At 41.9% G+C, this 12989-nt stretch overlaps 1 protein-coding gene across 4 annotated transcripts in view; it reads left to right on the top strand.

The window, feature by feature from the left end:
• LOC129698887 (receptor tyrosine-protein kinase erbB-4-like) overlaps positions 1-12989 on the top strand; it is an 804589-nt gene that overhangs the window by 705591 nt on the left and 86009 nt on the right. For all 4 annotated transcript variants that reach the window (XM_055638279.1, XM_055638280.1, XM_055638278.1 and 1 more), the window contains one exon: positions 11488-11643. In XM_055638279.1, coding sequence (XP_055494254.1) covers positions 11488-11643 — 156 coding nt within the window. The remainder of the gene's footprint in view (positions 1-11487; positions 11644-12989) is intronic.

Raw genomic sequence — 12989 nt, 5'->3', positions numbered from 1 at the left:
TACGTCATTGGACAAATTATATAGTAGTTTTCATCAATCTGAGTTCAAGTTTCAAAAAGATAATTAATGAATGGAGCCAATTTTATCAAAAAGTTCTTGTTTGTCCATGGATTAATTCTTATATATACGGTCACATTTCCACATAGGTTCGTAGGGCCTTTCCAAAATTTTAATATAATTTTGTCCCGGTTATTATACTGTAGTCTTTTCATCTAATCCTGAGTTCAAGTTTCAGTTGGGTTTTCGTGCTGGGCCAATCTATCCCGTCAGATAATTAATGAAATCGAAAATATCCCCAGAAATATTTTATATAAAAACGTAGTTCTTGTTCTAGATGTCCATTAACAAATAGACAGATTTGTGGGAAGATTCTATTTATTTTATTTTAGAGTATGTAGGGTCTTTAAATTGACAAAGCATGTCTGGCAATTAACGAACAAATCCACATTTTAATCCGAAAGCCTTGGGACCAGACACTTGTCGGATTTCGGACATTTTCAAATGGAAGATTTTTAGCGTAGATTAGGTAGGTAGCGCGGGCGGCTTGAAAAGTCTTTTCCTCCCCGGAGACCGGTCATTGTATCATTGCATAAATGTAGTCGAGTTTGGAGGGATTTTATGGTGGTGGTGGTGTGGTGTGGTGGGTGGTGAAGGGGGAAACTTTATTCTGATCCCCTACCTGGTCCAAACATCGCGGAGCTGGGGGCTCCGTCCGGCCGCGGGCGGCGCCGGTTAGCTCCGACCGCGCGGCAACTTTGGCTGCGAGGCGCTTCCAGCGCTGGCGGCCCCATCCAATGTTTGGCCTCCGCGCCCTATTACCGCACAGTGACCCGAAGGCATTATCCGCTGGTATCCCAAATGCGGATCTTACTGCCCACCCGTAAGGCATGTTGGTATCCCAACGCCGTTACTCCAACATTTGCGGAAACGTATTTGGAGTTAAGGGGTAGAGTTGCCGGGTCAGCTACAACCGATGTGGCGACATTTTATCACAAACCCGGTAGGATTGAGATTTCCGACCAGGGGGGAAAGAATTCTATTTCAACCCCCCCTTTAACTGATTTTAGCAGTAGTGTAATGTCTATATAAGACTTTAAATTGATAGTAAAGCATGCTCTGACAATAACGAACATTACAGTGTGCTGTGTGGTGTGTCCCCACGTCATCCGGGGAGGGGACGAGACCCTACATTAGTACATTAAAGCAGCTGTCTGGCAATTAACGAACACCGATAAAAGGGTGTGCACCTGTATATGTTGTAAACTTTCGTCCCAAATACCTTTCGTTATAGGATGACCTAATTCATTTTCCCATGTGTGTCTATATGGTTCCGTCGGTGGTACCTCGTTGTTTAGTAGGGTCTTATAAATATAAGCTATTAATTTTTCAGTGTTAGGATGCTTGTTCAAACATTCATCAAGGATTTCTGGTTCCCTAGTCCTGTAGACTTGTGTGTTAGATTTAACATAATCTCTAATTTGTAGATATCTGAAGAAATTATTTGATTCTGTTGTAACTCCTGAAATGAAAGAAAAGTGCCTTTCCCATAAAGATGTCCAATCTTTTTAATTCCACAATTTTTCCAATAAAACACTCTTGACCACCTCACAACATATCCACCCAATTCCCTTTACTTCCCTGGAGCCTTGCAATGTATCCTCCCTCACGTGCCTTTCAACACCCGATTGGATATTTTCCCACCACCTATATCAAGAAGTAATATACAGGAACCTATTAACTGACCAACACATCATTGGGAAACCGCAGGGCACCTGGTGAAAACTCTTACAGGGAGAACATGCAAACCGCGCAGGGAAACACTGGAGGACATGATCTGTGGTGCTGTTAGGCACGGTGCTCAGTGTCACCACACTAACCTGATGACCTCTTGTACATCATTTGTTAAATGATGCACCGAGCATTATTATTGCATGTACCTCATCAGCAATATTCAGAGTTCATATTGACCAGAAATTCAACCATGTAATACCATGGCTAAGTGAACAGGTCCGAGATTGGGTATACTGCAGGGACTGAATCACCTCCTGACAGACAAAGTCTTTCCAACATGTACAGGACACAAGTTAGGAGCACGATGGAACAATCTCCATTTGCCTGGCTGAGTGCAGTTCTAACAACTTTTAACCATCCAGGAAATGCAACCTGCCTGATTGGTATCCTAGCAACCCCCCTAAACATTAATTATCTCTATATTGGTGCACAATGGCTGCAGTCTATATCATCTGAAAATTGCACTGTAGTTACTCACCAAGGCAACTCTTGAAGCACCTCCCAAACCCTCAACCTCCATCACCAAGATGACAAGTACGGCAGACCAATGAGGGTATACCTCCACCTGCTGGTTCCTTTCCAAGATGCACACCTTCATGATTAGGAAACACATCACCAGTCATTCATTGTTGCTAGGTGTGATCCTGGAACTCCCGACCCAACATCGTTTGGAGCACCTTCACCAGCAGGACATCAGTAGTTAAACAAGGCAACCCATAACCACCTCTCAAGAATGGGCACAAATGCTAGCGATTCTTGCATTCCAATAAAGGAAGTAGAAAATAAATGAAACAGAACTCCACGTTGGTTCTAAGGTGAACACAACATTCTTTTGGAAAGAGGCAGACCTTATTGTAAACAATAGTAAGTCAACTTAAAATGGAATCTATTATTAATAACAATTTCACGTACACTGACCACAGAATAGTGGATTTATATAGTTAAGGAGATTGGTGCTTCACTCAGAAAAACATCAATGTGTGGCAAGGATATCAGCTCCACATGTGACTGAAATCAATGGAAATCACATTAATGTCACAAAAATAACTGTTACTTGTTAAATGTCATAAGCTAATTGTTTCAAAGTCTGGATTTTAATTCCAGCAGTTGAATTATGAGGTACAGGACTCAGAGACGTAAGCTTAAGCACAAGACAGGTACCCCCAAAGAACACGAGTTGTCTAACCTAATTTGGATTAACCTCTACTCTCCCTATCCTATTCACTTCCTTAGACCTACTAATATGATTAAATATCCCAAGGCATTTTAAAGGTGCCGAATTGGACAAATCTGACACAAGGTGGTGATTTTTAGAAAAGGTGCCACAACGTTGGGGATTTCAATAAATGGAAATGAAAGCGTGGGGTATTTTATAAAGGGAATTCCACACCTTGGACACATTTGAAACGAATATTGAGGATCTGCAAGAGTTGTTGGAGTGCAAAGGACCTGGAAAATTATAGGGCTGGGGGAACAGGGATGCAGCATGTTGGAGGGAGTTAGAAGCACTTTTAAATCAAAGTGTTACTAACAAAAGCAAACAAAGTTGCTTGGTGAACAATGGTTTGGGATGCAGACAACAGAGCAATGTGAGATTGTGGAATATGCTGAGGTTACATGTCTGGGACTGCCTCCGCAATTTTCCCACACCTTGGTTCGCTCCCCTCTGGGGAATGACATCGGCAGTAAGCGTTGCTGCTGATGCTACTACATTCATTGTCACAGTGTGTGTCTGTTCATTCCCAGCCTTCTCAAACTCCCAATCCTATTCCTGCCCCACTGCCCTTGTCTTGCATCACTCAGGTTGTTAGGAGGACGGAACATTTCAAGGCTGAATTTTTTGTTTTAGAAAGCCTATCAGCTGGACTGTGGCATTTGCTTTACAGGCCACATAGCAACAGTACGTATCAACAGCTTAAATATTCCGTCGGCTGAATAATTACAAGGCCCTACTTGAGAGACTCTTACAAATTCCCCGTGGCGCAGGAGGCCAATGAGAAATGGATGAGGGACTTCAGTTTGCCGTGACTATCTTCGGAAAGCCTAGTAACCAGGCAATCAGTGAGCAATGTGGAGAATCTACTTGGGCTGGGGGAAGTCATGAGCACAAGCAATCTTGAGACGTGAGCCTGTGGGAATGTCGGTAAAACAACAGCCATGACTGTCTGTCACAAAAGACTAGTTGCTGACTCCCTGTAAACTGCTGCACATGAGAGGGCAATGAAGTGGGCATTATGAGGGAAACCATTTGCCGGATTTTGTTCTCTATTATTTTTTCCCATATTTTTCATTGCTATTAAGAAACAGAAACAGGCTGGGATTTTTAGTTCAATGAGAACAATTCAATGATCGAAGGGCTGTGCAAATCATTGGGCCTGACTTTGTATTTCGAGGAACTCACTGGCTGAAATTACCTCAGCTGTTTCCAGTGGAGTGGCCATAGCCAGAGGGAATCAGGGAAGGTTTAGACATCCTGGCCCTCATCAAGATTGATATCAGTTTTCTGGGATTCTTGCCTCTGCTCCAGTCTTTCTCTTGAATCACATTGCTTTACTATTCCCTCCCTGCTCTGTTATATTCCTTCAATATCTCTAACTGGTCACAGTTCTGAACATTAATTTAGTTTGTCTAATAGCACATGCGATACTCAACATCCACTGACCTGCTATCCGCAGACTCACAAGATCGACCCCAGGCCCCAGCTTGAACAATTTCCAAAACAATTCTCTAGATACATTGAAGAAACAGTCATTACCTTCTTCTATGAAGAATGCATTATTTTAATAGATCTTTAATGTCAGCACCTTGTGAATTTGAAATGCATCACCGCTTATATTAATGAAAGTAGTTAAAGTCATAGTCATACAGCACGAAACAGGCCATTCAGCACAACTTGTCCATGCTGCCAAAATGCCACATTTAAGCAAGTCTCTTTTGCCCACGTGCCCAAATATTTAAAAAATGTTTTTATAATACCTTCCTCAACAATTTCCTCAGCAGGTCGTTCCATCTACTCACAACTCTATGTGTGAAAAAGTTGCCCCTCAAATTCCTATTCAATGTTTTCCCTTTCACCTTAAACCTATGTCCTCTGGTTCTTGATTCCCTATGTCTGGTTAAAAGATTATCTATTCTCCTCATGATTTTCTGTACCATTATAAGATCACCGCTCAGCCTCCTGCGCTTCATGGAATAGAGTCCTGGCCTGCCCAACCTCTCCCGATAGTTCAGCCTCTTGTGTCCTGGCAACTTCCTCATAAATCTCCTGTTCACTCTTTCCAGTTTAATGGCATCTTTCCTATAATAGTGTGACCAAAACCTAACACAATACTAAAAGTGCAGCTTCAGCAACGTCTTGTACAAGTGTAACAGGATGATCTAACTTCTATACTATATTTCCAACTGGTGAAGGCCAGCATCACAACAGCTTCTCCACCACTCTATCTACCTGTGATGCCACCTTGTATATCTTGTATATGTTCTCCTTGGTCCCTCTGCCATACAATACTCTCCAAGAGCCCACTGTTCACTGTGAAAGTTCTGCCCTGATTTGACTTCCCAAATTGCAATACCTCACACTTATCTAAATTAAACTAAACTCGCCATTCCTCAGCTAGTTGATCAAGATTTCCCCGGAATTACTGATAACCATCTTCAGTTCCATCTACAGTGCCATCTACTTTAGTGCCATCTGCAAACTTACGAATTATGTGTCGTACATTCTAATCCCAATTGTTAATATAGATGACAAACAGCAATGGCTCCAGCACTGATCCCTGAGGCACATCACTGGTCACAGGCCTCCAATCCAAAAACAATGTGCTACTTCCTACCCTAAGCCTATTCTGCATCCAATTTGCTATCTCTCATTGGATCCCTTGTGACCTAACCTTCCTAGAGCAGCTAACCGTGCTAACTCTCAAAGACCTTACTGAAATCATAAGAGGCAACATCTATGCTATTCTCCTTTTCAACCATTGGTTACTTCTTCAAAAAGCTTAATCAAATTTGTGCGACATGATGTCCATACACAAAACCACGTTGACTAGCTCTAATCAACCCCCCCCCCCTTTCCAAATGCATCCATATTTTATTCCTTGAAAATGTCTCCAGTAGATTTCCTACCACATGTGTTAGACTTACTGGTCTGTGGTTCACAGGTTTTTCTTTGCAGCCCTTCCTAAATAGAGACATGACATTAGACACACTCCAGTCTTCTAGCAGATCATCCATTTCTAATGATGATTCTTATATCTTAGCCAGGGCTCCTGCAATGTCTTCTCTGCCTTCCCACAGTGTCCTGGATATCTCTTGTCAGGCCCAGTAGATTTATTTACCTCCAGATGTTTTAGGACATCCAGCACATCCTTAACTGCAATACAGACTGTCCGCAAGACATGCCATTAACTTTCCGCAGTTCCCCAACTTTCATGCCTTTTTAGCTGGTAAAAACAGAAGGAAAATATCCATTGGGGACCTTACCCATCTCCTGCAACATCCACCCATAGATGACCACTTTGGTTTCTAATGCTCCCTTTTTAATTTCTGGTTACCCTATTTCCTTAATCTATTTATAAAATATGTTAGGATTCTCCTTAAACTAATCTAGCAGAGCTATCTCATGCCCCATATTTGCCTTCATGAATCCTCTACATCCCTTAGGGATAACTTGATCCCAACTACCAATACCTGACCCATTGCTCCTTCTTGTGACTGACCAAAACCTCAATTTCTCTCATTTATCCAAAGTTCCTTACACCTATCTTCCTTTTACCGTAACAGGGAGATACATACCTTGAACCTTCACACTCACACTTTTAAATGCATCCAACTTTCAAGATGTCCCTTTGCCTGCAAACAACCTACTCTTATCAACTTTTGCAAACTTTAACAAGTTGTCATGGCTTTGTGCCGTCATGGGCCAGGAATTCCCAAGAGTCAGGGGGAAGTCTTGCATTATATCATGGAGGTTTTGTGCACATCCATGAATTCTTTCTTCTGCCAAACTCACAATCACTTCAGCTAAACAATTACAAGATCATCCCCAACCTCAGTGCTGTCGGGGACCAGGACACCAGGGAGAAGGGCAAGGCTGAGGTATTTGCAGCCACTCTTCACCAGAAAGATGTCTTCCCCCTAGGCTCTCATGGTTTTTGAGGATAGAGCCACTTGGTATTGGATCCCACATGCAATGGGTAATCGATTTAATACCTTTCAGCAAAGACTCTTATCCAAGAGAGATTTATGTCCTGATATTAACTGAGTCTATCTGGTGCTCTACTAATTAATTCTGCTATCCTACACAAATAAACCGTTATCTGCACCTCTTTTGTGAAAAAGATTTTACAATTTCTCATCTGGTATACAGTATGGGTTTGTTTATCCCTATGCCTTCCAGTTATGGAATCACAATTTTATTTATATAATTAGCTGCCCCATTCTGTTCTAGATGCAGGAAAAATGTTCCCAATGTGGGGCGAGTCCAGAACCAGGGGCCACAGTCTTAGAATAAAGGGAAGGTCATTTAAGACTGAGGTGAGAAAAAAACATTTTCACCCGGAGAGTTGTGAATTTATGGAATTCCCTGCCACAGAGGGCAGTGGAGGCCAAGTCACTGGATGGGTTTAAGAGAGAGTTAGATAGAGTTCTAGGGGCTAGTGGAGTCAAGGGATATGGGGAGAAGGCAGGCACGGGTTATTGATAGGGGACGATCAGCCATGATCACAATGAATGGCAGTGCTGGTTCAGAGGGCTGAATGGCCTCCTCCTGAACCAATTTTCTATGTTTCTATGTTCTTTCAAAAGATAGTTCTTGGTCTTCAAGATGCAAATATATAGTTGTCCATCACAACGACCCAATAGCAGAGGAATTATCTACAATAATTATAGGCAGCATGGAGTAAATGAGGTGCTTGAGGAGTATAAAGAATGTAAAAATTATCTTAAGAAATAAATTACAAAAGCTAAAAGAAGATATGAGGTTGCTTTGGCAAGTAAGGTGAAAGTAAATCCAAAGGGTTTCTACAGCTATATTAATAGCAAAAGGATAACGAGGGATAAAATTGGTCCATTAGAGAGTCAGAGTGGACAGCTATCTGCAGAGCCAAAAGAGATGGGGGAGATATTGAACAATTTATTTTCTTCGGTATTCACCAAGGAGAAGGATATTGAATTATGTGAGGTAAGGGAAACAAGTAGAGTAGCTATGGAAACTATGAGATTCAAAGAAGAGGAAGTACTGACACTTTTGAGAAATATTAAAGTGGATAAGTCTCCAGGTCTGGACAGGATATTCCCATAGGACATTGAGGGAAGTGAGTGTAGAAATAGCAGGGGCTATGACAGAAATATTTCAAATGTCATTAGAAACGGGAATAGTGCCGGAGGATTGGCGTACTGCGCATGTTGTTCCATTGTTTAAAAAGGGGTCTAAGAGTAAACCTAGCAATTATAGACCTGTTAGTTTGATGTCAGTGGTGGGCAAATTAATGGAAAGGATACTTAGAGATAATATATATAAGCATCTGGATAAACAGGGTCTGATTAGGAACAGTCAACATGGATTTGTGCCTGGAAGGTCATGTTTGACTAATCTAATTTTTTGAAGAGGTCACTCGGGAAATTGATGAGGGTAAAGGAGTGGATGTTGTATATATGGACTTCAGTAAGGCCTTTGACAAGGTTCCTCACGGAAGGTTGGTTAAGAAGGTTCAATTGTTGGGTATTAATGGTGGAGTAGCAAGATGGATTCAACAGTGGCTGAATGGGAGATGCCAGAGCTTAATGGTGGATGGTTGTTTGTTAGGTTGGAGGCCAGTGACTAGTGGGGTGCCACAGGGATCTGTGTTGGGTCCACTGTTGTTTGTCATGTACATCAATGATCTGGATGAAGGTGTGGTAAATTGGATTAGTAAGTATGCAGATGATACTAAGATAGGTGGGGTTGTGGATAATGAAGCAGATTGTCAAAGTCTACAGAGAGATTTATGCCAGTTGGAAGAGTGGGCTGCAAGATGGCAGATGGAGTTTAATGCTGATAAGTGTGAGGTGCTACATCTTGGCAGGACAAATCAAAATAGGACGTACATGGTAAATGGTAGGGAATTGAAGAATGCAGGTGAACAGAGGGATCTGGGAATAACTGTGCACAGTTCCCTGAAGGTGGAATCTCATGTAGATAGGGTGGTAAAGAAAGCTTTTCGTGTGCTGGCCTTTATAAATCAGAGCATTGAGTATAGAAGTTGGGATGTAATGTTAAAATTGTACAAGGTATTGGTGAGGCCAATTCTGGAGTATGGTGTACAATTTTGGTTGCCTAATTATAGGAAGGATGTCAACAAAATAGAGAGAGTACAGAGGAGATTTACTAGAATGTTGCCTGGGTTTCAGCAACTAAGTTACAGAGAAAGGTTGAACAAGTTAGGGCTTTATTCTTTGGAGCACAGAAGGTTAAGGGGGGACTTGGTAGAGGTCTTTAAAATGATGAGAGGGATAGACAGAGTTGACGTGGATAAGCTTTTCCCACTGAGAGTAGGGAAGATTCAAACGAGGGGACATGACAAGAATTAAGGGACAGACGTTTAGGGGTAAATTAGGGGTAAGAATGGGAACTTCTTTACTCAGAGAGCGGTGGCTGTGTGGAATGAGCTTCCAGTGAAGGTGGTGGAGGCAGGTTCATTTTTATCATTTAAAAATAAATTGGATAGTTATATGGACGGGAAAGGAATGGAGGGTTATGGTCTGAGCGCAGGTATATGGGACTAGGGGAGAATACGTGTTCGGCACGGTCTAGAAGGGTCGAGATGGCCTGTTTCCGTGCTGTAATTGTTATATGGTTATATGGGTATAATTATATCTTACATAAGCTGAGAGAGTTAGCCCCATTACTGCATATGGCTGTCGTCTGGTTTTGGCTCTGTTATCCACAGTTTCTCATGGCAAAGCTCCCAGACAAATGGCTGTCAGGATTCTGCTGAGGGAGCCGAGAGAGTTGGGAAGCTGCCTTCAGCAGCCTGTTGGTCTCTTGGGAGAGAAATGTTTCTATTTGCATTTTCTGGGCTACTGGAGCTGAGCTTTGAAACAGGGAGGACCTAAAATCACAGATGGAGGCTGAGATGTGGCGTGATGCCCTTCATCTTTATCTGACAGCTTAGCTCTTGCATGCAACAATTTATTCTGTTTCAGTTTTGGACACTGTAAGAGAGTAGAAAAGTATGTGGTCCACCTGATGCAATGTCTCACTTCCATGTGAAAGTGCCCTATCTTTAATGAACGTGAACCCCATCTCCCAACTCTCGAACATCTATGGAGAGAGAAATAGAGTTCATGCTTCACGTTGATAAGGATCTGACAAAAGTTGGTGACTTGAAATGTTAACTCTGTTTCTCTTTCTAGAGATGCTTCCCCTTCTTATGCTTAAGGTTATGTCATTTTATCCGGGCTCCCCCATCAAAGGGCACTCCATTTGTTCTCCAAACTAAGCTCCCTGAGTATCGGCAGGTTGGATATGACCATAAAGAGCTGTCTGTTAGATCAAGCCTGCCTTTGTGAGATGTGACATCCTCCCCTCCTCCTCTCCACTGCCCTCGCCTTCCCCCACAGCAGGCACAATGTATATCACTGGGGGGATTGAAGAATTAAGATAGGATGGATGGACGGATGCAGTATTATCTAAAATCTGGCAGATTTATCAGTGAGATGCTTGAGATGATTAAATAATTTGAAAGGAGAAATAAAGAGGAAAAAATCCATTTGGTGAGGGAGCCCAGAGAAAAGGATGAAACCTTAAGGTGAGCATATGATGGAGTAGCATTTCTAGAAAGAGAAACAGAGTTACCAAAGACTTCTGTCAGGCCCTTATCCTCAACCTGAAGAGTTACCTTGATTTCTCTCCATAGATGCTGCCTGACCTGCTCAGTTTTTCCAACATTTATTATTTATATTGTTAACTTTCAGCATTTTTTGATTTTCATTTATGGAGGTGATCCGATGAGCAAGTTGAGAAACTGTCTGGGTTTCTTTAATGTGGCTGAAAGCAGAAGTTTAGCAATATTGCGACGTGTCGGTGTCCACTGCTCCCACCCCAAGCTTCTTTCAAATCACCTTTAACAAATGAGGCCCATGACTGAACATGGTGTTCAGTATCTCTTCATCTTCCATATGTCGCTTCTTTCATTACTTTCTCCAGCCTGGAGCATTTGCCATTGTAAATGTGAGGATGATCATCTTATCCATTGAAGGGCAGGAGATCCTAGTGTATGGGAGATGTGCGAGCAGAAGAGAGTGATGATTACAAGCTGCACATGGTATTAAATGTCTAAAAAAGAACAATAATTTCCTTCGTCACGTGCCAGTGTATGTACACAAATGTTAAGAAAGAAACTCTTGCACAGATGCAAACTTCAATATTAGCTCGACGGAAATTAAAAATTGCACATCTTGTGATGCTGAAGCTTTTGACAGCCGCCAACTTGGCTTCGGGTGGCTGTTCAGCAGGGGATATTTCTGGATAGGTGCCAATCAGGACAATCTGTAAAGCACAAGAATGATCGTTAAAGCACCTGACTTGACACAAAACCTTGCTACAATGTTTTTAAGCATAAATTATTCCTATGCATTTTGTGGCTTCAAAACCCCATCCGTCTGCAGCCACAGAGGATGATCAGATTAACAGGGAGGCTAATTTGTGTCTGACAGGGGATGATGTACTTGGAGGAGAGACGCCTGGTTCATCGAGACTTGGCGGCAAGAAACGTGCTGGTGAAGTCACCGAATCACATAAAGATCACTGACTTTGGCTTGGCCAGACTGTTGGATGTGGATGAGAAAGAGTACAACGCAGATGGCGGAAAGGTTGGTGAACTTGTTCATTAGTCATGTTGAATTACACAGAATGTTCGGACCGAGGAAAGTCATTCACCCCTTTGGTGCCTCACAATTTTCCACCCATTCACCTCACTATTCCACATTTTTATTTCAATGCATATACTTAGCTAACTTCCTCCTGTCATTTTAAGTTAAACCAATTGCTTCTGCGTGTTGTAATAATTTCCACATTCCCATCACTCTTTATAGAAAGAATTGGATTTATTAATTGTATTTATGCTAATTTGGGTTTCCCCCAAATATGAAGACATTTGTTCTACATCTACATCCACCTTATCTTTTCTAGAGAAAAGGGACCCAGACCATTCCATCTTTCCTGTCAAGTAAAACCTCTCAATTCTTACCACCTTTAAACACTCGTTGACACCTTACCCACTGCTTTAGTACTCCCTTCACATATGCCATTGTATCACACTGCTTAACAGGAGCTTCATCAAGTATGAGCAGTTCATTCACTTATTTATTATCAAACATGTATTAATGTTTCATATTCATAATTTATAATAACGTGGGAAGAGGTCATCATTACCTATGGTGGTTTCTGACAATATGTCATGTTTGATTGATTGAATTGATCAAAAGATACAGCATGGAAACAGACGTTATGACCCGTGAGACCACGTTGACTATCTATCACCTATTCACATTAGTTCTATACTATACCACTTTGCAACCACTCCCAATTCACTCAAGACAATTTACAGAGGCCAATTAACTTACAAACACATACATCTTTGGGATGTAGAGGACACCAGAGTACCTGGAGGCAACCCAGGCGATCACAGGGAGACTGTGCAAACTTCACATAGATGGCACCCGAGGTCAGGATCAAACCCAGATGTCCAGGTACTAATAGAAAATATTCCCCTCAAATGCCACATCCCAAATAAGCATCAGTAAGAAGTTTCATTGACACTGTAAATTTACCCTAGTATGTTGGTAAGTTGTGGATTCTGGAAGAAGTTAATGGGAAAATGTGGGTGCTTGATAATTAGTACAGGCTTGATGGACTGGAAGGACCGTTTCCATGTTGGATGACACTGTGGCTGTGATAATTGTTTTTCTTCACATTTTCTCTTCAAAACTAAAGGAAATTAACATTAGGCAGGAAATGGTGTTGGGTAGACTGATGGGACTGAAGGCGAATAAATCCCCAGGGCCTGATAGTCTGCATCCCAGGGTACTTAAGGTGGTGGCCCAAGAAATCGTGGATGCATTGGTGATCATTTTCCAATGGTCTATAGATTCAGGATCAGTTCTTGTGGATTGGAGGGTAGCGAATGTTATCCCACCTTTTAAAAAAGGAGGGAGAG

Source organism: Leucoraja erinacea, chromosome 7, assembly GCF_028641065.1.
Source record: "Leucoraja erinacea ecotype New England chromosome 7, Leri_hhj_1, whole genome shotgun sequence".
Taxonomy (NCBI): Eukaryota; Metazoa; Chordata; class Chondrichthyes; order Rajiformes; family Rajidae; genus Leucoraja; species Leucoraja erinaceus.
This window is presented reverse-complemented; position numbering and strand designations above follow the sequence as displayed.